This window comes from Ahaetulla prasina, chromosome 1 (assembly GCF_028640845.1).
Source record: "Ahaetulla prasina isolate Xishuangbanna chromosome 1, ASM2864084v1, whole genome shotgun sequence".
NCBI classification, from domain to species: Eukaryota; Metazoa; Chordata; class Lepidosauria; order Squamata; family Colubridae; genus Ahaetulla; species Ahaetulla prasina.
In genome coordinates this window covers 45401342-45427169 of record NC_080539.1, presented here as the reverse complement: position 1 = coordinate 45427169, position 25828 = coordinate 45401342, and the positions used below count along the sequence as shown (strand labels likewise).

At 37.5% G+C, this 25828-nt stretch overlaps 1 protein-coding gene across 3 annotated transcripts in view; it reads left to right on the top strand.

Annotated features, from left to right (window-relative positions):
• MSH2 (mutS homolog 2) overlaps positions 1 to 25828 on the top strand; it is a 91031-nt gene that overhangs the window by 47371 nt on the left and 17832 nt on the right. For all 3 annotated transcript variants that reach the window (XM_058165009.1, XM_058165010.1, XM_058165008.1), the window contains 7 exons: positions 3706 to 3815; positions 13045 to 13168; positions 14658 to 14808; positions 16409 to 16506; positions 22110 to 22355; positions 24325 to 24529; positions 25373 to 25620. In XM_058165009.1, the coding sequence (XP_058020992.1) occupies positions 3706 to 3815; positions 13045 to 13168; positions 14658 to 14808; positions 16409 to 16506; positions 22110 to 22355; positions 24325 to 24529; positions 25373 to 25620 (1182 nt within the window). The remainder of the gene's footprint in view (positions 1 to 3705; positions 3816 to 13044; positions 13169 to 14657; positions 14809 to 16408; positions 16507 to 22109; positions 22356 to 24324; positions 24530 to 25372; positions 25621 to 25828) is intronic.

The following is a 25828-nucleotide window of genomic DNA, read 5'->3' as shown; positions in this document are numbered from 1 at the left end:
CATAAAAAGGCAAAGTGATTTTTGGCTGAAGGTAACTGACATTCTGGTTCTGGAAAAATCTTTCCAAAATTTAACACTAGGTGCAGAGAGTTCAACTCATAGAACTCCCCAGCCATCATGGCCATTACTGAGAACTCTGGGAGTTGAAGTCTGTACATGTAAACACAGTACAAATATTTATAGTAAGAAAGAGAAACTTGCACGATGAATATTCTATTATACAAGGGAACTCTTGAGTAATTTTGGAATTGATTGTTGTGGGATATTGAAAAGAAAACAGATTATTCAAACTTGATCCATTTCAAACAAAATCTTAATAACATTCAATGTCTATAGGACGTGGCAAAAATACATTAACTATGTCCAGGAATGAATCAGAATCTGATGGAAATTCCTGGCTATTAAGTTGAATGAAAACAAATTGGTTTTTAAAAAGGCCATGTAGAAGAGCTGTTGCTTTATTGTATGAATAGTCCAAGTGCACTACAGTCTCTAATCTTTTGGACATTTCTCTAGCAGCTTGAACTGAGTGATCAGGCTGTTCCCTTTCAGTATAATAAATGTCAATTTGCATCTAACATCAAATGGCAAATATAAAGATCTGACTGTTCATTAAGTTAACAAAAGGTGAACCTTCTAACTTCTGCAAAAACAACCCATCTGATTTAAATGTGCCAGTACTGTAGCTGAGAAAATTAAATGGCATTTTAGGTAAACATCTTTAATTTGGCAGCATGAAAAATGCCAGATTTGTTATCTATTAAAATCTTTATAACATGCTTGCTGCCTGACTGCTACTACAAATTTGAAGGTGTTTTTTAAAAAAAAAATACCTCCACGAAGCAAACGCCACATTCAGAATCGTAAATCCAAAAATGTATTAGCTTCTAAAAATAGGGTCTGGAACAGAAATTTATTGTGTGAAAGTAAGTTGAAGGTGTCAGCCAATCAGTCATACTTTCTTCAAGGGACTCTGTTATATTTATCTTTTTGCTCAGAATTTGTCAAAATTCTGTAGCCACTGAATATACTTTGTGTATTACTTACTTACAGATTGGTTTTAAAAGTCTCTCTCCTCTGGATTTTATTCTCTTAATTTTTCTTTGTTCCTCTGCAAATATTAGAGTAGTATTCACTTCTAGCCTGTTGTTGCCTCCATCATTTATGTTGTTAATTTTAGGGGGTTATATTAGTAATTGGCAAAATGTGTTTAATCCAGGCAAACAGTACAGATAGTCCTCAATTTACAACAGTTCATTTAGTGATTGTTCAAAGTTACAATAGCACTGAAAAAAGTGACCTACCACTGTTTTTCACACTTACAACCTTTGCAGCATTCCTATGGTCATGTGATCAAAATTCAGATGATTGGCAACTGATTCATATTTATGACGGTTGCAGTGTCCCATGATCAAGTGATCACCTTTTTACAAAGTCAGTGGGGAAGCCAGATTCGCTTAACAATGGTATCTCTAATTTAACAACTGCAGTGATTCACTTAAGGTCATAAAATGGGGCAAAATTCACTTAACAAACGTGTCACTTAGCAACAAAAATTTTGGGCTGAATTGTGGTCGTAAATCGTGGATTACCTGTATTTATTTTACAGCATTAGAGAAACTCCTAAGGTTGAACAGAAGTAGAAATTGCTTTATAAAATTGATCAGTCCTACCAGATAGATCAGACCAGAGAATCAGAAGCATTTGCTTCAGTTGTGTTTTCCAGTACTTAATGTTTCAGTCCCTTTACCTAGATAATGGTTATTGCATATTTCTGCGAAGGTTACTTAGTAATAATAATAATAACAACAACAGAGTTGGAAGGGACCTTGGAGGCCTTCTAGTCCAACCCCTGCCCAGGCAGGAAACCCTACACCACCTCAGAGAGATGCTTATCCAACATCTTCTTAAAAATTTCCAGTGTTGGGGCATTTACAACTACTGCAGGCAAGTTGTAAATACCTCCCTTTCTTATACAGCTTGTGTTGTTTGTATTGAGAGTCATATGGAAGGACCCCAAAATCTTGTCTGTACATTCCTATTAGGAAGTCTGATTTGGTGCAGGTAACATAGGCAAGCTTTTTTAGGAGCTAACCTTGAAGATAGGAGAATGCCAGGGAGAGTATGTACTCCATCATTTACTTGGCAGGATGGATAAAAATCGATGATTAAAAAAAAAAATTGAATTTTTTTTAAATTGGATTTTTTTTATGTTTATCAAATTTATTTTAATAAAACGCTTTTGGAGTAAAAATCTATCTAAATATAGTTTTCTATTTAAGATACATTTGTAATTTAGTTTACTCAGCATGAAATGAAGCTTCGTTATGTAGCATGAGGCTGCATATTCTTCAATATCGGGACTGTCGGTGAGTCAACAGCAGGTCAGAGGAGGAGCTGCGGGACAGAGAAGACAGTTGCTCTTCAAAAATTATGATTTTAATTGAGTTGATTTAAATCAAGCCTTTTTACTAGTGATTTAAATCATGATTTAAATTGATTTAAATCAAATCCACCCTGGTACTTGGTATCCAAATAAATGGTACCAAAGAGCCTTCTGCACTTCTTTGGAGCAGAAGGATTCCTGCATCCCCATTTTATATGGATAATAATGTTACACACACATGTTAAGGAAACCACTAGGAGTCAAATTGAACTCACTTGGGCTCACCATTTGATATTTTTCTGACATTGTAAGATTGATAGATTGGCTTCTTAAGTGCAACCATTGGTCTTGCAGGGAGTACTATAAACCTAGGAAATATTACTATATTAACTCTCTTTCTGTGGTCTTGGTTACTGCTGTGATAAATAATAGTTAAGGAGAGTTTCCCTCTAAGGGTAGAGAAAGAAAAATTCTTTCTGACCCAGCTTCTCACCTGAGTAGGAATTATCCCTTCTCTGTTGGACTGTTACCTGTGAGGCAGGACAATATTTTACAGTAAGTCAGGATTTACACCTGTTCCATTAATGGCAAGAAAGTAATTTACAGTATTGTGCTACATTGTGGAAACAAATGATGAACAAATTAGGTTTTGTTCAGAATTGTGAAGTAGACTCCTTAAGCAATAATAATTTAAAAAATAATTTGCACTTTTCTACCCTTTCTATTCAAGATACAATGAAGGCAGTCCAAAATATCTACATGATATATGGCATTCCATATTGAGTAGGGTTACATGCCATGACTGTATTAAAGGGTCTAACTGTTCTCATGTTAGAAATAGATTGATTTGATTCAGGATTCCTGATAAAAAGGAGAAAAATGGCAAGCTGATCAAGACTCTGGGAATCCACGAAAGTGTTAAAATTCTGTCTACTACTGACCATATAATTAAAAGTATAATTCTGTAAATTAGTAAAATTTTTCCCTTTCAGATTATTGTTGATTCTTGAAGACTGCTTGGGTTTTCTCTGTAGTTCTTCTGGCAAGACTCAAAAGTAGTTTGCCCTTGTCTTCTTCCCTGGGCTGAGAGAGAGAGGCTGGCCCAAAGTTACTCAACTGGCTTCAAGCCTGAGGCAAGACTAAAACTCATGGTTTTAGCCTGGAGCTTTAACCACTGCACCAAACTGGTTCTTAAATTACTATTTAGTAAGTTGCTATACAGCTGCTAAGTTATTTAAACATATCTGATAAATTCAAGTAGGATTGTCAGTCAATGTATTTATTGGTGATTCTTTTTTATGTGTTTTATCTTTTGACAGGAAACTGCAATATGCTACTAGATGCGATATTCACAAAACCTCTTAAAGAGCTAAATTGTGATTTCTCCAATTTCCAAAAGATGATCGATGAAACTTTGGACATGAATACGGTAATCTATGAAAGTAGAATGATTTATGGTCCTATCATATATATTCTATGCCAGTTTATAGCACAGAGCACAATTGGTCAGGAAAGAAATTTCAGAGACATGTTGCCATACCAGGAATGGGCAAGCTCAGATTTCTCTTTCCAGGTGCTAAAAACGTGCAGTGGGACCTGCATATAGCAACTAGAAGTACTGTAAATGTATCCAACACAAAGTTCCTTTGAGTGGACACATTTCCAGTTCTCCTAGTTGTTACATTGATAATTCAGGATGCTTTGGTTATTTGCATTACTAATAAGAATATTGAATAAAAACAATAATAAGATTTTCAGTAGTAGATTTCCCTATCTATGGGTACATGCATAACTACATCCTCATTTTTGCTGTTATCTTTCAGGTAAGCAATGTAATGCTTACCCTCTCCATCATTAGGGATAATGATGACTGCTCTTACATTATTTTTTTTCAACCATTGCTACTTACATTTCCCCAAGCTCCTCCATACTCCAGAGGTACTTAGTGATATAGTTGTTTTCCATCATTTCGAGGAAGCTTTTATATTAGCAATAGTGATAGTACTTAGACTTATACAATATCGATAATACTTAGACTTATACACCTCTCCATAGTGCTTTACAGTATTCTCTGAGCAATAAGAGACATCTACAAATGTCAGCTTAATGCCCCCAACTATCTGAGTTCTCATTTTACTGACCTCGGAAGGATCAACCTTGAGCTGGTCAGTATCAAACTCCTGGCAGTGGGCAGAATTAGCCTGCAATGCTGCATTCGAACCACTACGCCACAACGGCTTCCCTTTCTTTTAATATCCACTTTCTATTTATCCAGTTGGGGAAGATAACCTATTTTGTAGTACCTTTTCATAATTGCTTTCTCTTCCTGAAGTAGTTTTATTTTCACATTTATTTCTTACATTTCTTCAATGTCTATATTTCCCAAGATTCACTCTTGACTGGTCAAAATGGATTGTTTCATATTCAGAACCTCTTATCACTTTCTTTCCTTCACTAATATTCTCTATGTTTCTTCCTAAGCATTCAACTTAAATCAGTTCAGTTCTTTTTTTTATTTATCCATGTGTATGCATGAACAGACTTATGCATAAACCATTTATTTGAAACAGCTTTTTCTAAGGAAATACTTACAAAGGAATTGTTATTCTCATTCATTTTTGTGACTCTGAATGGCCCAGTAGTATTTTCCATAGTCTCTTATTTCTATTCATCTATTAATATCATATAATAAAGCTTCCCCCCCGCCCCCCGGATTGCATGTTACAGTCTAGCATACTTTATTTTAATCACCTGGTGGGCCCATAAATTAATGTCTGCTGCCCATCATGGCTTTGATCAATCACAGTTTTCACATAATGCTTTGTAATATAATAAAATTACTAGGCTTAGTCATACCAATGCTACATGCAGCATTGCCTTTTAATAATAAGATCAGTACTCTCAGTACTGGCACATTTTGGTCAATATGCTACAAGAATATTTTTCCCCAAACATGATCACATACTTCTCTGGAAGTTAGGATTTATAATTTAGAAATTACGGTACACTCAGTATTGTATCAGTATCAATAAAAAGGTTCATGCAGAATAGTGATAGTCACTCAGAAAAATGGATCAAATTGGTAACTCAGACCTATGTATATCAAATGTATTGCAATTCCTGTTATTCAGATTAATAGTAGTTACATGTTATGGAAAGAGTTTATGTATTTGTGAGTGTGTATGTGTTAGCAGTGAACATTTTTGCAGAACTCTTTGAACAAGCAATCCTTTTTTTCTGGGAAGATCCACTCAAAAAATGATAAAGACAAAATCAGAGAAAAATTGAGTGTTCTTTGTCTCCACTTTCATCGAATACTTATATTAGCTTTCTCCAACTTCATGCCTCTAATAGTATTGGATTTCAACTCCTATTCATAATTCCAGAAATATAAAGGCTCATATACAATAAAGGATTAAAAATTCCAAAAATGATCTAAAGGATACTTGTTGCCCTTTTAAAAAATGATTCATTAAGATTTTGCTGTGTAATGCCAGTAAAATTATAAATAAATTATTATAAATTAGAACTCAACTCTTGAATTACTTAGTACTCTCTGTTCTTGGTCTTGCAGTTAATATTCCCTTTTGTCCTTCTATTCCTTCCAGTTAAGCTGTTTATTCTTTAAAACCAAACAACAAAATTGCGATTTGTAAAATGAAACTCCTACACACAGTGATGTGAAATGGTTGAGCAGGGCATACAACTAAATAAATAAATAGAGCATTCTGTGCCAGGCTTTGTTAGTATTTTTACATTCATGAACTATTCACTCGTGGTTACTGGGATAGTAAACTTTCTGGAGTGTAAAAATCTACACTCTTGTGATTGGAGATTTTATGGCATTCAGTTTGATGTGAAAACCTTTATGAATCGTTTAATTCTTCTCTTTGCACAGGGCATGGTGAAGTTACAAGTCACCATAGCAACCAAATTATTAATTTTTGCTGAAGAAACTCTTTGTGTATAAATTGAAGTTTTAGAACCCACCAACATATTACCTTGTGAAAGGTACATTCTCTTTGTTATATAGAGCCCTCCCCTCTTTTTGATCCTTTCAAGACTTTTCCTCCTCCTGTCCTCTTTTAAATTCCTGGCAATTGCCTTAGTTTCAATAGTTTTCTTGACAAGAAGTGGTTTGCCATTGCCTTCTTCTAGTGCTGAGAGAGAGCTACTGGCCCAAGATTATCCAGCTGGCTTAAGGCAGGACTAGAACTCAGTTACTAGCTTGATGCCTTAACCGCTACACCAAACTAGCTCTCCTATAGAATCATTGTTTTGAATTATATTTTATAGGCAGCTTCAAGGATTGGAAGATGGCTTTCAGCTCTTCCCTTACTGTTTTCTTCTTTAAGCTAGTCATACTCATTTCTTTAACCATTGTTTATAGGATTTAGCCTCCAAGCCTCTCACCATCTTATTTGCTCTTCTGTACACTCTTTCCAGTTCTTTACTGTGCTACTAGTAATTTTAAATTCAAAGGAAAAAAAATCAGTTCTCTGAAAATGATGCACTGAGCGGCAGGGCAGTTTTTTTCCTTCTGCTGGCAAACAGATAATTTTGCTGCCAAAGAGCCAGCTTTAGTGGTGCAGTCACCCGATTTGAACAGGAGCAACTAGGAATGACCCTTAGATGATCATGGACCTACCAGGAAAGAGAAATCCCAATGGTTGCAATTTTCAGTAGGAGCGACCAGACAGTTGGATCTTCATCTTTTCCTTTCAGCTGTTTGTTCTTTTGAAATGCATCTCAGTTTTTAACTGCAGTTCTTGAAGTTTTCTTTTTTCGTTTTGACTTTTATCTTTAATTGTTAATTGATTGATTGATTGAATGCTGATTTATTCTAACCCTTTGCTGTACTTTAATTTGAATTCTTTGTGGTTTTTTACTGCTTCATTTCTAACATGAGAACAGTTGCGAATCACTTTCATTTTCGCTGTATGGAAGTTGATGGAAATTTCTTGAGTAGTGAAAGTGATCAGGTTTAATCTACATTTATGTCTGATTTTCACTACAAAGATTTTGTATGCTATTAATTTTTAAAAGCTCTGGTCTTATTTCCTTTAACTTCTGATGTTTCCCTTTTTCTCTATTCGTTTTTCATTATGGAAAATATCTCAATTCTTCTGCAATTATTCTGTTATGGTACATCTATTTCCCCTGTCCATACTCTTTGTTTGGTTGTGAAATCTCAACAACAGAAGAGTTTTGTACTGTATTAAAAATAAAAACAATGCATCAGCTGAGTGATAAAGTCTTTTGAGAAGTCTTTGAAAAAATGCTTTTTTAGCTTTGACTAACAACTTCTAAAAGTCAGGAACAATTGTACCATTACACATTAATGGTTTGTGTAATAAGGCAGATTACCATCTGTAGGACATATTTTTTGCTTTCACCTTCAGAGAAAGACTATTTCTGTCTTTCAACTTTCAATAAATAAAATGGTTCAGCTTTCCATATAAAAAGAGACATATTGTCAATCAGTAGATCCATAGTAATAAGTGGAACATTTTAGTTTTTCAGTATTTTGGGTATAGCTATAGATCATTTACAGACCCGTGTTTAGATATCTTGCAACACACTGATCAGGCTATCTTGTAAACTGCTAAATGCAGACAAGCAGGCTTTTAAACTTTTCACTTGATTTGGCTCATCTTCTGTGCTTCTCTCAGTCAATGCTGGTGTTTAGAATAGATCATCTCTGCGGTCTCATTACTCTACATAGAATAAAATAGAATTCTTTATTGGCCAAGTGTGATTGGACATACACAAGGAATTTGTCTCCGGTGCATAAGCTCTTAGCGTACCTACAAGCAGAAAGTGATAAATTATGATCATAATCATAAAATACAATCATCATAAATCATAAGATACAACATTCAGTGATAGTCGTAGAATACTAAATAATCAACATAAATCATAACAGGATACTGATAAAAGCAATCAACATAAATCATGAGATACAACAAAGTTATAGTCATAAGAAATAAAAAAGATGAAAAGATGAGAAGGATAATAGATATTACAGCCCTACTAGGTGGTTTGACAGGCATAAGATAGTGTTGTGGGAACACAATTAATAAAAAGTAAAATAATGTTCTGCTGGCTGATACCGGAGGTATATTAATAACATGGCAGGATAAGAAAATAAGGATAGACACAATAGATAAAGCCCAGGAATTCTATGAGCGATATATAGAGGAAGAATTGGACAGTAGAGAAGAGTTGGAAACCAAAAGTCAAGAGGAGCAACAGCTAGAGGAAAAGGAACTAGAACAAGACACAAGAGAAAGAAATGATGTAGAAGTTCAAGAAAGAGATGGAGCGAGGACAACAAAACAAAGGGAAACGAGACAAAGGAGAGGAATAATGGCGACAAATAAGTAGCGGAATGGAGGAAGAAGTGAAACTACTTTTGGTCAACATAAATGGATTAAATTCACCGATAAAAAGAAGACAAGTAATTGCTAAATTGCAAAAACATAATATGGACATTATATGTTTACAGGAAGTTCACATGAAAAAGGGGAAGGTAACCTTCTGGAATCCCCCAAATTAAGTAAACTATTTTCGACATCAGCTAAAACAAAAAAAAAGGGGAATTGCAGTTTATATAAAAGACTGGTTAAAACCCAAACAAATACATGTGGACAAAGAGGAAAGAATGTTACTGATTGAAATATCAATAATGATTTCATATTAAAGAATATTAATTTAGAATATTAATTGCAATCATATATGCACCGAACATTAAATAGAAGGAATATTACAGTGAATTACACAAGCAAATTGTAGAATTGGAAATGGATAATATATATTTACTAGGGGATTTCAATGCAGTGGTTGACCCAAAAAAAGACTACAAAATAGGAAGTAAAAAAATTATGAAAGGGGAACACTACCAAAGACTTTCTTTGAAATGACCGGAGAGCTAAGTTTAAAAGACGTTTGGAGAGAAATCAACCCACGGCAGAACCAATATACATACTTCTTCAATCCACATAATTCGTGGTCCAGGATTGACATGGTCTGGATGTCTCTGTTTCTTTTAGAGTCATCTTTATTAGAATAGAAATAGAATAGAACAGAACAGAACAGAATAGAATAGCATTTTTTTATTGGCCAAGTGTGATTGGACACACAAGGAATTTGTCTTGGTGCATATGCTCTCAGTGTACATAAAAGAAAAGATAGTAATCATTAGTGCATTTTGATTTATATAATCATATTTATATGTCTACCCATCTTAAGAAAAGTGACTCTAGGTAGTATACAGTCCAGCCATAAAAACAATTTTAAAATAATTCAAGTACAGAAAATGCTATTATTTTTTCATTAAAGGGCTAGGAGAGACCATCAGATATTTCAAACTGTGGAACTATTTTGTGACAGTGAATTCCATAAATCAGAGTTGGACAATTCATGGTCCCATTTTCTGCCTATTCTTCTTCTAGACAATTCTTCTTTTCCTCCATAAGATTTTCTTACAGAATTTAAGTCTTAGTCATTTTTCTCTCCTCTTATTTCCAACTGGTAAACCATCAAGATTATGCTTTTTAAGACTTGAGTGTTGCTCCTTTAACTGCTGTGTTTTTCTCTGTGATGCATCACATCTCTTTCCCCATGGTGGATTTGAAGCCTGTCTGGCTGATCCACCCACTTCTGTTGTCAAGGGAAGAAATTTGCATTACAGGTAGTTCTAAACTCAAGGACCATTTGTTTCACAACTGTTTGAAGTTACCAAAGTGCTGGAAAAAATGACTTACAACCGTTACTTGCACTTAATGAGAGTTACAGGGCAGCTAGGATGCATTTGTGATAGTTGCAATGTCCCAAGGTCAAGTGTTCAACTTTTGCAAACTTCTGACAAGCAAAGTCAATGGGGAAGCCAGATTCATTTAACAACTAACTTAACAACTGTGTTACTAACTTAACAACTGTGGCAAGAAAAATCATGAAATGGGGCAAAACTCACTTAACTGCCTTGCATAGCAATGAAAATTTTGTGTCAATTGTGGTCATAAGTCAAGGACTACCTGTAATAATATTGGGCTTCTTGAGCTTTGGCTAATTGACACTGCTGTTTTAAGCTTTTCCTCATATAATAGATCTTTGGTTGTACTTACAAGGGGTTAGTGCCATAATGGCGAACCTATGGTACGCATGCTACACGTGCCACGCATAGCCATATCAGTGGGCATGCAGGCTCAGCTCTGGCGCAAATGGGCGCACCGGCCAGCTGATTTGCGAGCTTTTTGTGCCCACCAGAAGTAGGGAAACAGGCTGTTTCCTGCCTCCGGAGGGCCTTTGAGGGTGGTGGTGGGGAAGGCCTGTTTTTCTTTGGCTTCAGGGCCTTTCTAGGAGTCTGGGGGAGGGGCAAAAACAGCCTTCCCCACACACCGCCCGGAGGTCCTCCAGAGGCTGAAAATGGCCTGTTTGCCAACTTCTGGTGGGACCGTAAGGTCCGTCTTTTGCTGTTCCCAGCCTCCAGGGCCTCTCTAGGAGTCTGGGGAGGGCGAAAACAGCCTTCCCCACCCAACCCTCTGGAGGTCCTCCGGATGCCAGAAACGGCTCATTTGCCCACTTCCGGACTAGAAGAAAAACGGGCCTACCGGGCCATCGCGTGCCAGGAGCGGGGGGTGGTGTTTGCATGTGCAGGGGCGGGGCACATACAATTATGGGTGTGGGCATGCGCGCAACCCCCCACTCCCCCTTCTGGCACACAGTAGCAAAAAGATTAGCCATCACTGGGTTAGTGGATACTAAAAATTAAACTGGCAGGAAGGAGATAAATGATAAATCCTCCATTTTGGTATAGGAATAAAAACGTGTTGTTCTAAAGGGGCAAATTAAATAAGATTTCTCTTACTCTCACTACAGGAAGAAAAAAAAATGACATTGTTAGGAAACCCATAAATCATGGTTTTTATAGCTTTCCCTCCTTTTTTTTCGACCCCAGCAATGGTTTCATTCACTACTTATGTAACTGTATTTTTATGTAAAAGTATTTGATATGCTAGAATATAGTCTTTGCTCTGATCATCTCCTTTGTCAATTTTTCAGACATGGATTACAAATAGCCACTTCTAGGTCAGTTACCCTCAGAATGTCAGCCTCACACATCCACTTTTCCCTCACCCTCCTTTCTACTTTACTTCTTCCCTTTGTTATTGCAATTATTATCTAGATGTTCTGCATCCAGAATATCTTCAACCCCACAACTTAGATTGGATGTGGGTTCTTTTCTTCCTTTTTTCCCACAGAGCTAACTGCTGTTCCTAGGGAAATTAAAAAGCAAAAAAACAAACAAACAAAAAAACCTTGAGTAACCCCCCCCTTCCCTTCCCTCCCTCTCATTATTTGATCTCAAGGTATAGGAGTTCTTGCTCAGGCCACTTTGTTTTTTAAAAGGTAGAGAAGATTGGTCTATAGATAATTGTGGATGCATTCTTAGATGGTGCCCATTACAGGGGTATATTAGCAAATATTAGCAAACTATTTACTAAATCTGCACTACTATTAATCTTCTCATCGTTTCCATCACCAATCTCTTTCCACTTATGACTGTATGACTGTAACTTTGTTGCTGGTAATCCTTATGATTTATATTGATATATTGACCATCATTTGTGTTGTAAATGTTGTACCTTGATGAAGGTATCTTTTCTTTTATGTACACTGAGAGCATATGCACCAAGACAAATTCCTTGTGTGTCCAATCACACTTGGCCAATAAACAATTCTATTCTATTCTATTCTATTCTATTCTAAATAATGGAGTTTATACAAGAGTATTTATCACAGGACTCTCTCAGACTTGAAGCATTAGTGTTGTTGCTATGATAAGAACAATGACTTATAAATAAAATTTGAATTTCTATTGAGGACAGATATATTCAATTGCTGATACAGCATTGTGATTGAAAGATTTAAGATTTGATTTAGATTTACTCCATTTGTGTGCAGGGAGAGGAATTCCTCAGGCGTTGAAGAACTCCACTATAATTGTAATACATTGCATTCTAAATTTCTTTTGAACTATGCAATTTCAGTTTGTTGTTTTGATTTATGCATGGAAGAAATAATGGTTTTTTCCTGTGAAGCAGATTTCTGGATGATTGGTGTTTCCAGATAGAGCTTTTATTGTGCAGAATCCTTGCCTTGTTCCATGTAATAAGAAGAGGATCCAAATGTTGCTTTCCATTCCAAACCCTTGTTTTTTGTTTATCTTTTTTTAAGTATTTAGTCCTCTATTAAAGAAGGAAAATGGGATATTAATATAGTACCTTTGGAATGTTAACAACAGAATCTCTTTAGAAGAAGGAAAGTTGAACAGGTTTCCTTGAGTTATAATGGTGTTCTTTCCTGGATGAAATAAGGCAGATTGTAGCACAATAATGCCCTCACCTGCTGCTGTGTTGATTTTCTAGAAATAAAGAGTTTACAAAGGGAGATTCCAGCACATGCTTTATAGTGGTACACTTGAACAAATCATTATTTTTGCTGAAAGGTCTGATTAGCCCTTTGGCTGCAAAATTAAATGATTTTTGTGATTATTTTTCCAAATTCTTTTGATTAATGAAAGTTTTAGTTACTACACCTTATTTGTAAACTAAGTTTGTAATAAGAGTGCAAATTTTGTGAAATTTGTTTCCTAGGTGGAAAGTCATGAATACCTTGTCAAACCTTCCATTGACCCCAATCTTGCTGAATTGAGAAAAAGTATGGATAAACTGGAAGAAAAAATGCAGGGTGTCCTGAAAATTGCAGCCAAGGAATTAAGTATGTTGGAGGGTGAAAATTATTTTACCAAGAAGTATTTTTAAGTTTGTTGAGTTTTTTCTTTCTCCTTTCAAGTCACCATCAATATTGACTTGCTTAAGACAGGTTCACAGCCTAAAATGCAGTGCCACATGTCAGCCTTCTCCAGCCTGGGGATTTCTGGGAGTTGTAACCCAGAACATCTGGAGGCACCAGGTTAGGTAAAGTGGCAGCATATTGCTCTTTTAATCCCTTCTTGGAAACTTATTAGGGTTTCTTCAATAAGAAAGTCAGATAAGCTTTCCCACTACTACTGATATTTACTTTGAACTTTCTCGGTTCTGCTAGTACCCTGCTTTTATTCACTGTACGCATTCAGGGTCTTCAATGAATACATACCACTTTTATGTATCTTCAGGGGTCCTTGATGTGGAAAAGACACTCTGAAGGAAAAATTCTGGAAAATTATTTCAGTATTCAAGGATGCCCAGTCAATGATGTTGTAGCTCTGCCCCACCCCACATTAGTTGCTTGTCATTTCACTTCTACTGAAAATGTTAAAAACTGCAAAAGCTGTGGAGTCAGAGGCACCATACTTCTGAACTGCATCTCTCCTTCGGCTTTCTATATATGTCAGTACATTGAGGAGATCCACCTAATGCAACTTTGACTGCTAAATTGATATGCCATAATGGGAATTATTATATAAAGAATAAATAGGCTGTAGAAAACAGCTATTACTAATCCTAGAATGTTTGTAATTTTGAAATGAAGGTAAGATTATCCTGTTGACAGATTAATTATATAATTTTATTTGATAATGCTGTCCAAAGAAATTCAATACATGGTCTTATTTAAACACCTACATTTTATTTGTCTCAGCAAATGGCAGCATCTACTTGTCTGAATTTGAAACTAAAGAAAATTGGCCCTAAATTGTTACTTCTATGGGAAGTTGAAAAACATCCCACAAGAAGCCAGTGACAAATTACTTCTGTACTTCCCCACCCCCAATTATCATTATAGTCATTATATAACTCAATTCTGGGTTAACTTTATTTTTACCTTAACTTTACCTTGTCTTTACCAAGTTGCACTATAGATTGAGGTGGGCATTTTTAAAACTGAAAATCTCATACTTCTTGATTGTAGACTATGGCTTACGGAGCTTTCTGAACCAAAATATTTAATAAGAGCCTGGTTCTTTTACCCACTGTTTTAGGTACTGTGATGATGTTATAAATTAGATATACCTCTATTGTTGCGAGATCCATTAATGAAAATTTCTCGGCTGCTTTTATCTGGCCAGCTGAATGATATGACTTTCTCCAAGTCCTATGATTAGTCAGTTAGCTTTTCAGTAAGGAACCTGGTACAATGTTAATCAGCAAAACCAAGGAAAAAATTTGATCACAGAGTGAAGATAATGAAGTGTGATTTGTGTGCTTTTATGGTGCCATAATCAGTCATCAATGCTATTTCCTCTTTCCTTCCCAAATGAAAAAAAAAGGTTTGGAACCTGGCAAGAGTATCAAATTAGAATGCAATGCACAGTTTGGACATTTTTTCAGAATTACCTACAGAGAAGAGAAGGTTCTGCGGAATAATGCGAAATATAAGATCTTGGAAACCCAGAAAAATGGGGTGAAGTTCTCTAACAGGTAATGTCAACATCACAAGTCAGTTCTATTCCTGGTTTTAGCCCTGAACAGCAGTGGTGAGATTCAAATTTTTTTCATACTGGTTCTGTGGGCGTGGCTTGGCGGGGGAATGTGACTGAGTGGGTGTGTCCAACTTGATGTAACACGCCCACTCAGTCCCATGACCTCCTCTCCTGCCAAGCTACGGCCACAGAACACAATAGGAAATTCCTATTCTTTCTACCTATTTTCTGCCCAGGCCTGGCCTAATTTGTCAAAGGCCTGGCCCAATCCTGCATGCCACCTGCTCTCCCTTTGCAAGTTGCACACGTTGCTCTGTTTCCCCTCCTTCAGAGGCCCTGGCCCTAGCCCTGCTTCCTCCCCCACAACCACCTCTTTCTTCGGGCTTACCTTCCTCCCGTGACAGCTGGTGGCAGATTGAAAGGCAAGCCAGGGCTGAGCTGTCACTGCTGGGCTTCCGCCTGCCTACATCTCTCCCTCCTTGTTGCGAGATACCCCGCTTGCTCCCCCATGACCACCTCTTTCTTTGGACTTACCTTCCTCCCACGGCAGCTGGTGGCAGAGGGGAAGGCAAGCTCTCTTTTTCGGCGTGACTGCAAGAAGCTTTCCAGCAGCAGAGGGTGCCAAAAACTACTGGAGGTCTTGAACACACCGAAAAAGCCGCTGCCATCGCCAACCCATTCTTCATGCTGGCTGTGCATGCGCATCCCGTTGCCTGCTGCGCCAGAGGGACTTAGCCGGGCAATTCCCTCCAGCGCAGTGGCAGCAGGCAATGGGGTGTACCTGGGCGGCTGGTGCATAGAACAGGGCAGTGGAGGTGCGTTTGAGTAGCGGAGCCGGAAGCCAGTAATTTTACGACTGCAAGAAGCCTGCAGTCACCACCTCCAACCGCACTGAAAAAAAGAGGTGGCTGCAAGCATCTCACGACAAGTGGGGGGAGTGAGATGCGGGCTGGTGGGGAGCCTAGCGGCAAAGGTTCAGCCCTAACTTGCCTTCCCTGGCAGCCAGCCACAGGAGGAAGGTAAGGTCACAGCTGTGGGATGATGAAAGGATGGTTGTGGGGGAGGAAGCGGGGAGATTAAGGGCTGGGGCCTCTAAAGGAGGAGAAACGGGGCAACGCGTCACACTTAAAGGAGAACATGTAGACGCTCTTGGGCAAGGCCAGAGCCAGGAAATGGTGCATTCCCTGATCTGGTTGAGGTGGATGGCAAGCAGGCAGTGGCTCCAGGGCAAGGCCAGAGCTGGGGAATGGCTTTCCCTGACCTGGTCGAGGCGGGTGGTAGCTTTGGGCCAAGGCCGGAGCCAGGGAGTAGCTGGGCCACATGGCGAAGCAAAGGCAACATATAAGGCTGGGATGGGTGGGGTGAGCGGGCAGGTGTCAAGCGGGTAAGCGACCGGGGTGTGGGGGGTGGCAGCCAGATTTCGCTACCAGTTCGGCGACCCAGGCCAAATTTCCTCTACTGGTTTGCCCAAGCTGGTGCGAACTTGCTGAATACTACCAAAATATGCTACTTGGAAAATGATTGCGTTCCTGGGAAAACAGTGGAATATTACAATGTGAAATGTTGCAAACATTTCTGGCTTTTTTATTTATGTCCAGTGCATTGAAAGATATTAATGAAGACTATATGAAGAACAGAAAAGAATATGAAGAAATGCAAGATGCTGTAGTTAAAGAAATAATCAATGTTGCATCAGGTAAGACTACATGCTTGCTTTTGAAATTGCATTGAATTTAGAATTTTTCTAAATTCTATCATGAGGAATTGTCAATATGTTAATATCCGTTCTCAATCAGAATTTCATTTAGTTCATCATTTGGTATAATAAACAATAATACCAATTCTAAAGGCAAAAAATGGTGTTGAATAAACAGAAAGCATATAGATAGAAACTTCACACAACTAATTTCTGCTAAAACATATTGTCATTCTTACTTAGTCTTCACTCCCATCAAATTGTATCCACTCTCCCTTTAAACCAAAATGGATGGATGGATGGATGGATGGATGAATGGAAGATAGATAGATAGATAGATAGATAGATAGATAGATAGATAGATAGATAGATAGATAGATAGATTTTAATTCGTTATGGGTGCTTACTCCACTAGACTGGTTGGCTTACCAAAATCTAATACATAATTAAAAGGGTTAAAAACATAAAGTAATAGAAGACAGCCTGGTCTAAAAACAACTGCAACAATAAAAACCGAAAAGGGTCTTGACAAATATGAAGCAGAGCCAGATTTTAAGGGCTTTCTGGAATCCCAGGAAAATGTCTGCTGTCAGTTTCAGTGATGTTCCATTTTGTCATGGAAATTGAAGTAGTTGACCTTGTTTAGTATAGTATATATATCTACTTTAGTGTGTATTGTATATTTGTATAGCATAGCATAGTAGATTATTTTGTTCCAAGAAAGGGAATGCAGGAACTCTGTATTTCTGTCTCTTTTACAGTCACAACTTAGGCAAAATGGGATTTTAGCTTTAACAGGAATTAACAGTTTGTGAGTTTTAAATACTAATTTTGCCATTTTAAAAACAAATTTGCAACATGCTTGTCATTTACACAGATGAATTTTGGCAAATATTCTTGGCTATGTATACCTTTGCCATGGTATAAAACCAGGGGTCTCCAACCTTGACAACTTTAAGACTTGTGGACTTCAACTCCCAGAATTCCTCAGCCAGCTTTGCTGGCTGAGGGATTCTGGGAGTTGAAGTCCACAAGTCTTAAAGTTGCTAAGGTTGGAGACCCCTGGTATAAAAAAATGATAAACCAAAGTACCCTTTTTTATCACTTCTTGCAGGTAGAGCAGAAAAAGCTTTCCCCTAGGAGGTAGGGAAGTGATGAATAGATAACATAAACATGGGTAAGATTATGATACAGGCAAATGGACTAACTTGTAGCTTTCTGTTGGATAAGCTGTTCCAGATTGCATGAGAGTTCATGACTAGTGGCTGCCTAAACATTTGGTACATAATGTTCCAAGCAATAGGCAATACTTTGCATTCATTGGTCTAAATAGTAATTTTTGATTCTAGACATTGAATATATATCAGAATAGGTTTGTGGGGATAGGATAAACTTCTAGGGATTTTTCTTTCTTTAAAAAAAATTTAAGGTTCATTTACATAGTCTTTAGCCTCTTTGCTTGCTGAATCTTTCATTCACTATAGAATGAAATAAAACATAATTAGATGCCATGAGACCCATTTATCAATTTATCCACTAAATGCTGGAAGCCTTCAAATAACTGTCTCTAATTTATTAACGTACAGATAGTCCTTGATTTAGGAATATTCATTCAGTGACTGTTGAAAATTACGATGGCGCTGAATGAATGGTGGTTGCAACTGGTCCTCAGAGTTACAGCTATCCCAGCACCTCCATGGTTATGTGATTGCAGATCCCTCGCATCCTGGATATTTGCAGATCCCTCGCATCCTGGACATAAACTGTTTCAACTCCTACCCTCAAAACGACGCTATAGAGCACTGCACACCAGAACAACTAGACACAAGAACAGTTTTTTCCCGAAGGCCATCACTCTGCTAAACAAATAATTCCCTCAACACTGTCAGACTATTTACAGAATCTGCACTACTATTAATCGTTTCATAGCTCCCATCACCAATCTCCTTCCACTTATGACTGTATGACTATAACTTGTTGCTGGCAATCCTTATGATTTATATTGATATATTGATCATCAATTGTGTTGTAAATGTTGTACCTTGATGAACGTATCTTTTCTTTTATGTACACTGAGAGCATATGCACCAAGACAAATTCCTTGTGTGTCCAATCACACTTGGCCAATAAAATTCTATTCTATTCTATTCTATTCTATTGCGACCTATTTGCTTGGCAGCCCATTCACACTTAGGACCTCTTGCCAAGCATCCTGAAATCACTTGATTACTATTTGCAACCTTCCCTGCTGGCTTCCCCAAAAGGTCAGTGGAGAAGTGGAAGGAAGGTCACAAGTTGTAGGTATGTCTCCACCTGCATACCCTCCCCAGCTCTTCTGTGCTTCTGCTGGCCACTTGTGCAGCCTAGCATATCCTCCCCAACCCATGTGGCACCTCTCCCACACTTTCCCTGACCCACATGGCACCTCTCCTGCACTACCATGAATCCTCTCCAATCCTCCCCCCCCCGATCTGTCCTGCACCCTCACTTCCGCTCCCACTTGGCAGCAGCTACTTGCCTGCCAAACAGCTTAGGACGTTGCAACTTCACCACTGATTTTGGTTGTGGGAAGTCGGCGAGAAGTTGTGTCTCCTAATGACTGTGGGATTCAGTTAATGATAATAACTGGGACTGCAGGGATTGCCATGGCTTTTGAATGCAATTACACTTTATGAATGCATCGCTGTGCTGTTTTGATTGCAAGTCCAGGACCATCTGCATTAACAAGTTGCTTATTTGCTGAATACAGATGTTCAGAGCAGGTCCCATTGAAAGGAAATAAAGAAATGATAGTTCCTTTAAAATCAAAGCACCTAATTATAAAAATTATAGATGGGATTTTTGGTCCTTTCTTGCCTAGATTGCTGCATTTTGAATTTGATGGAACACACTTATTATTTAGCATATCACACCAAATGTGGCTAAATGATAGAAAGCATTTTGCCTTGACTTCCTCAAAGCAATAGTCAGTGTTGTACGTAACCATGGTTATAACTCTGTGTGATTTGTAGATATGTTTTGCTAATCAGCATGGAATTCCTCAATATCTGATTGCAAAAATTAGAGCAAAAGTTATTACTTTGTTATTGTTTTGTGTAATTAAATAGTAAGTATTTTATCCTTATAACTGAATTATAATTTATAACTGAATAATCGTTTCTCTATTATGGTTATCTGACAAAAAGGCCTATGTGGTGGATGATTACAGTGGTATCTTTACTGCCTTCATTCCTAGACTTTAATGGTTAAAGCTAGTGGATCTCAGACTTTGATATGGGCTGGGGGAGGTGAAAAGCCAAAGGTTCATTGATCCCCTTTGTTGTGTTTTTGTCTGAATATGATTGAGTCTAAGTATAGCAAGAATCTACTTTCGCTCACATAGAAATCTGTTTATCAAATATTTTTTCTTATCCAGAAAAAGAAAACTATACAAAACACAAAAAATGAATAATAAAAAGCTACATTAGTATGTCTTCTGTGAATTATGTTTATATGTATTTGGCATGCTTGTTTTTACATAACTATCAACCTTCATTTTCTGCTTAAACAGTAATATTCAAAGTGTGCTTACAAACGCTAAAAAGATAGTTCTCAACATTTTTGAAAGCAAAGAAAGTAAAATGAAACAAAAATTGATTGTGTGTCATCAGGTCAGTCGATTCTTGTCAGATAGATACATACAGGTAGTCCTCAACAACCAATTGCTTAGCAACCGTTTGAAGTTATGACAGACAACTCAAAAGGTATTTACGACCCAGTACTAAAGTTCCAATAACCCCTCCCCTATATCCAGTCGTATAACTGCATTTTGGGTGCTCAATCACCGACTTGCATTTACAGCTGTTTCTGGATCTGTAATCACGTGACTATGATGTATAACTTTTTCTCCTGAAAACTGATCTTTACTTCTGATTTTCAGCGAAAATAGCATATAACAAACAATAGCTTCACTTAATGACCCTGGCGGTTACTTTAGAACCATGGTTTTTGCTTAATGACTGCTGCAACAAAGTTAAAAACACTTTACAACTGTCTTAATTTATGACCCTAATGTACCAGGTCTTCATTTCTTGCTTAACAAGAACTGTCAGATGAATCTGATTGGGAAGACCATTCCATTGTATTGATGTCTTCACACAGAGCCCAAGCTGCATGTTTTTAATCTGAAAGGGAAGGTAGAAGAGACTCCTTCAAGATATTCAGGCTTGACATGTCACTGGAAGAAGCATGGTGCCCTTGCAGTTGTCTTGAGAGTATGTTGTCTGCAACTTCCTCTTTGAGAAAAAGAACTGAAATATTCTGTACTAGCTGCTGCTCATGAGTATTCTCCAAAGACAACCCTATGTAAACCACTTCTTATATATAAAACTATATATAAGAAGTGATGACCGAATAAAGACCTTACTTGGAAGATGATCTGAGTCCTCAAAAATACACATGGCACGGGAAACAGCTTCATTATTCCTTCAAGTAGTAAGAAGATCCAGCTTTGTTTTAATTATAGTATGAGGAGGCTGGAGCTTTTGTAAATCTATTTGTAGGCCTGGTCCAGAACTTGTTTTATACATCTTATATTTCAGGAAATGAAAGTGTAGGGCCACCACTATCATACTTTCCCCCTCTGCTGGCTTGTTAATCCTTTAATTTGCTATTCCTCAACAAGCTCATAGTTACATTCAAACATACCCTTAGGCAATCCCTACCAGATATAACAACAAAACTTACTGCTTCTGACATGCTGTTTTCAGGCTCATTTAAGGCAGCATGAACTTGGCTAAGTTTCTCCGACTCTTGAAACAACATAGATAGAAACTAAATATAGTAACTCAAGAACTCACTTTACTGAGGGATATGAGTCTAATGTAGAAGTTGTATCTCATCTTGACTCAAACCCTTTTCTCATGATTCCTTTTGTGTAGTGAACTTTCTGTCTTCCATTTTTCATTCTCAGTTGTAAGTGCCAGGGTTGTCTGTTGGCATTCTTTATATCCTGTTCTGAGAATCTCTTGCATTAATGGGCTTTTGATCCCTGTTGATGGCATTAGTATATATAACACTAAGTTGGAGAAGAAGGACTAATTGAGTCAGCTGGATTCAGCAGCCTAAGCCCCATTGGTTGCTGGAACTTAACTTTGACTGAATTTGAATCTAATATCTGAAGGGATTTTAAAACTGAAACATATAAAGCTGAGACTATCAAACTGGAATTCCCCAGGGATCTTTCCTCTCTAGTTATAAAAAATCAATTTGATTCCTGATGATTTCATAAATGGAACAATGATGTGGAAGCAGCTTCCTGCTATATTCTAGGTTTTTTCTTTCTTTTTTGTTTAGCCTTGATCTTTTTTGTTGATTTCTCATCCAAGTTATTAAGTAGGACTAACTTTATTTGCTAAAGATCAGTCTATATACCCCGGTTATAAAATTACAGTGAAATAAAAATCCAACTCTAAATGAAAAGAATATATTGGGTGAAATTCTATGTCAAACTGATCACAGTTTGACCAAACTGGTTACAGAGAATGGTACTAAAATAACATTAGGAATTCTCTTTGATTTCTGCATAGTGAGAAAAATATCTGAACATTCTTTCTTTTCAATAGGGTATAAAGAACCCATTCAAATTCTCAATGATGTCATTGCCCAGCTAGATGCCATTGTCAGTTTTGCTCATGCATCAAATTCAGCACCAATACCATATGTGCGCCCAGTTATTCTAGAAAAAGGGCAAGGAAGAATTATCTTGAAAGCTTCCAGGCACCCTTGCATTGAAGTTCAAGATGATGTTGCCTTCATCCCAAATGATGTTACTTTTGAGAAGGACAAACAGATGTTCCACATCATAACTGGTGAGACTTCATTTTTATATCATGTTTATGGTCTTCCCCCTCTGACCCTGTTTGAACTGCAAATTTTTTTATGTGGATGCTTTAAAAGGCTTGAAGCTTTGCCTTTAAACAGACAGAAAAAGATGGCATAACAGTTGTTCCAAGAGTATTTTGTGTTTAGGTGTTCAGTCAATTTTAGACTCTAGAGGGAGGCATTTTCAAGTAAGCCTCATGCACCCAAATTTCACTTGTAAAACGGGAATTGATGCACTGCTGCTCTCCAAATTAGTGGGGATGATTTTCATGATATGCAAATAAAGCAATAAACTTGGAACAGCTGTGGCTGCCTGGGTGGGGGTTGGGCTTTCTGTGGAAAAAGTCTGGAGCAAACCCACACCTTCAGTTTGTTCCCTGTTCTTGTTTTTTTTTTTGTTCCTCCTCCTTATTTCCTTTTCCGGGAAGTCCCAAATAAAAGTAACCTTTCCCTCCTCCGCCCACAGCTCAGTTGTAAATCTGGGTGTTTTTTTAAACTTATTGTTCTCTGTAGCAGTTCTTCAAATTGAATGACTCATACCTTGAAAACGATTGATCTGCAGCACTTTAATCTGTAAAATGCTTTAGAGTTTTTAGGTGAGGTCTATGCAAGTGAGGGCACAGATGACCAGTTTGACCTTTGAATGTTCTGTTCAATTCTCATGTATCCCTGTGCATTTGAAACATCCACTCTCCTTTTGTTTCCGTGTAAAAAAACCAGACTTTTCCTCTCGTAGAATGCTGTCCCAACAAAATGCCCAAGTAATTTTATGGTGCTTTCATCTACCCCAAAGATTTTAATTCCCTCCCTTATAAATAAACACGAGGAAGTCTGAAGAATGCATCCTTGGTTATCTTACTCTCAGTTCTAGGCATTTCCCAGCCTCTCTTCTCCCACAACACCTTTGGTGAAACAGTTTTGCTGTGATTTTATGGTTGCTGGGGAGAGCTTTTCTTTTCCCCCTAACTGGACATACCTACACTTTCCTAGTATTTACAGACTTGGTAAATATATGATGATTTCTTGGCAATAGTGTAGAAATGATTTGGTCCCGTGCCTTCTGAGATGCTGTTTTGGTTTTCCAATCTAACCTACAGTAATTTCTCTTGTATTTTGTTTTATTTTTAAAAGAAACTGACCATTTCTAATTTTGACATTTCTTAAATGTAAGCTTATTTTTTTCTGGGTGGGAAGAGAGGATTACATTAGCCTACGGCTAATTTTTTTTAGTACTCATTAGTTTCATGGAGTTTGCTGTAAATCCTATACTTAAAAAGAAAAATCCTTCCCTTTTTTAAAGAAAAAACCCCCATAGAACTAAAAATACAGAATCCCATTTGTCACGGTTCTCCCAAGCTAGGCCATGGGCAAGGGACCTTTCATCTCTGGTTAACCTTCCATTCATCAGTTGGTCATGAGCCATGAGGAGGCAAATGGGCGTGAGCAGCAGAGGCTTATAATAAGAGGAAGGGCGATCCCAAAGGCTCTGTTGCTTTCATTGCTGGGAAAATAAGTCCTTTTGCTGCTGTCTGCATTTGGGTCATGAATGTGAGTCACCAGGAGAATCCTGGCATTCAAACTTTGTTTATTCAGAAATGTTGCCTTGCCTGTTTTAAAATTCAGTTGTCTGTTAGACCCTTGTGCAAGAGCGAAACACTCTTGGTGCTCCAGATGTTCCTGAGCTGTAGCTCCCAGCATCCTTTATTGCTGCCCATACAGCTGGTGTTCTGGGAGCTCTAGATTGTGGGTGGAGACATAGGCTTTCTATTGCCTATAAGCAGATGATAGGAGATATTGAAAACATTTTTATACAGAAGCTGAAATAAGGGAGATGCCAGAGTTAGCCATAATTATTTGGTTATATAGAATAGACATTCTAGTTAAAGACTGTAAAAAAAAAACATGGCAAATATGAAGTTTGTTTTATTTAACTTTTGAGAAATACTTGCTCTGCAGGGCCAAACATGGGAGGAAAATCAACTTATATACGGCAGACTGGGGTGATTGTTCTTATGGCCCAAATTGGATGTTTTGTGCCGTGTGACTCTGCAGAAGTGACTGTCGTAGATTGCATCCTGGCTCGAGTTGGAGCTGGAGATAGTCAACTGAAAGGGGTATCTACCTTCATGGCAGAAATGCTGGAGACTTCCTCCATCCTTAGGTAAGAGCAGTTGATAACATTTGTTCAGAAGTGTGAAAGATAAAGGACTGTTTCTCCAGGCTTACTGATCTGCCCCTTCTAAAGAACATACAGATGACTGTCAGATCTATTCTGCCTTCACTTACCTATTGCCACAGCTATCTTTCATTCCCCCATTTTTTTCTCCTAGCTACATTGCTTCAATGAAAAGTTGCTGTTTTCTTCTGCTCTTGCTCCTAAAGAAATCAATGGCTTTTTTCTATATCTACCCTCAGGGCTTTATTCTTTTCTATGTTAAATTAATTGCTTGCACAACTGATTGCTTGCACGAGAACTGCTCTTGTGCAAAAGGAAGTTTTATTGGGCGGAATCTCAAGAGGAATCACAAAATCTTGAAAACCTCTTGTTCAAACAGCCCAGTGAGCGTAGAATACTGATGGTGGGGGTGGGGGATGGGAATGGGAATGGGAATGGTAGGAATTGAACAAGGGCTGCAGCATTCTCCAAACAAGACTTCCTTACAGATTTCCCTTGTCCTGAGTATCTCCGTCTAAGGTCTGCTTGTACAAACCCATCTGTAAGTTTAGATCAAGTGTATAGAGAAATATAGAGATGCAGAGAAATTCTTCAGGTCACATTTTAGCACAATCTTAAAATGTGTATTTCCAAACTGGCATGTGAATTGCACTGTAAATTTCTTGCACGCACACACACACACACACAAATTTGTAAGAAAGTGCAAATAAAAGGTACAAACAAAAGTGCAAATATTAGTGGATATAAAGCACACAAATGTGTTACGAAAAAATGTTTTGAGTTGTTCTACTTTAAAAGTAGAGTCTAATATCTTTTTTTTCCTTTTAGGACTGCAACCGAGCATTCTTTGATAATCATTGATGAGTTAGGGAGAGGAACATCAACATATGATGGATTTGGATTGGCTTGGGCAATTTCTGAATACATTGCCAGCAAAATGAAAGCTTTTGCTATGTTTGCTACTCATTTTCATGAATTGACAGCACTGGCTGATCAAATACCCACTGTAAATAACTTGCATGTTACAGCATTAACCACAAAGGAAACACTGACAATGTTGTACCGTGTGAAAAAAGGTGAAATGCATTACTCAACTGGGACAGAGAAAATCTGCTTTATTTTATTGTAGAATGAGTGACTGTTTCTTTGCAAAGTTGAAAAATTGTCTCAGATATTTCTCTTTATAGATTGTAAAGTATACTTTCCTATATTTCTACTTTCTTTGATTTTATGAAAATATAGCTCTTAGGATCTGATTTATCTTAATAATATATTTATGAGAAA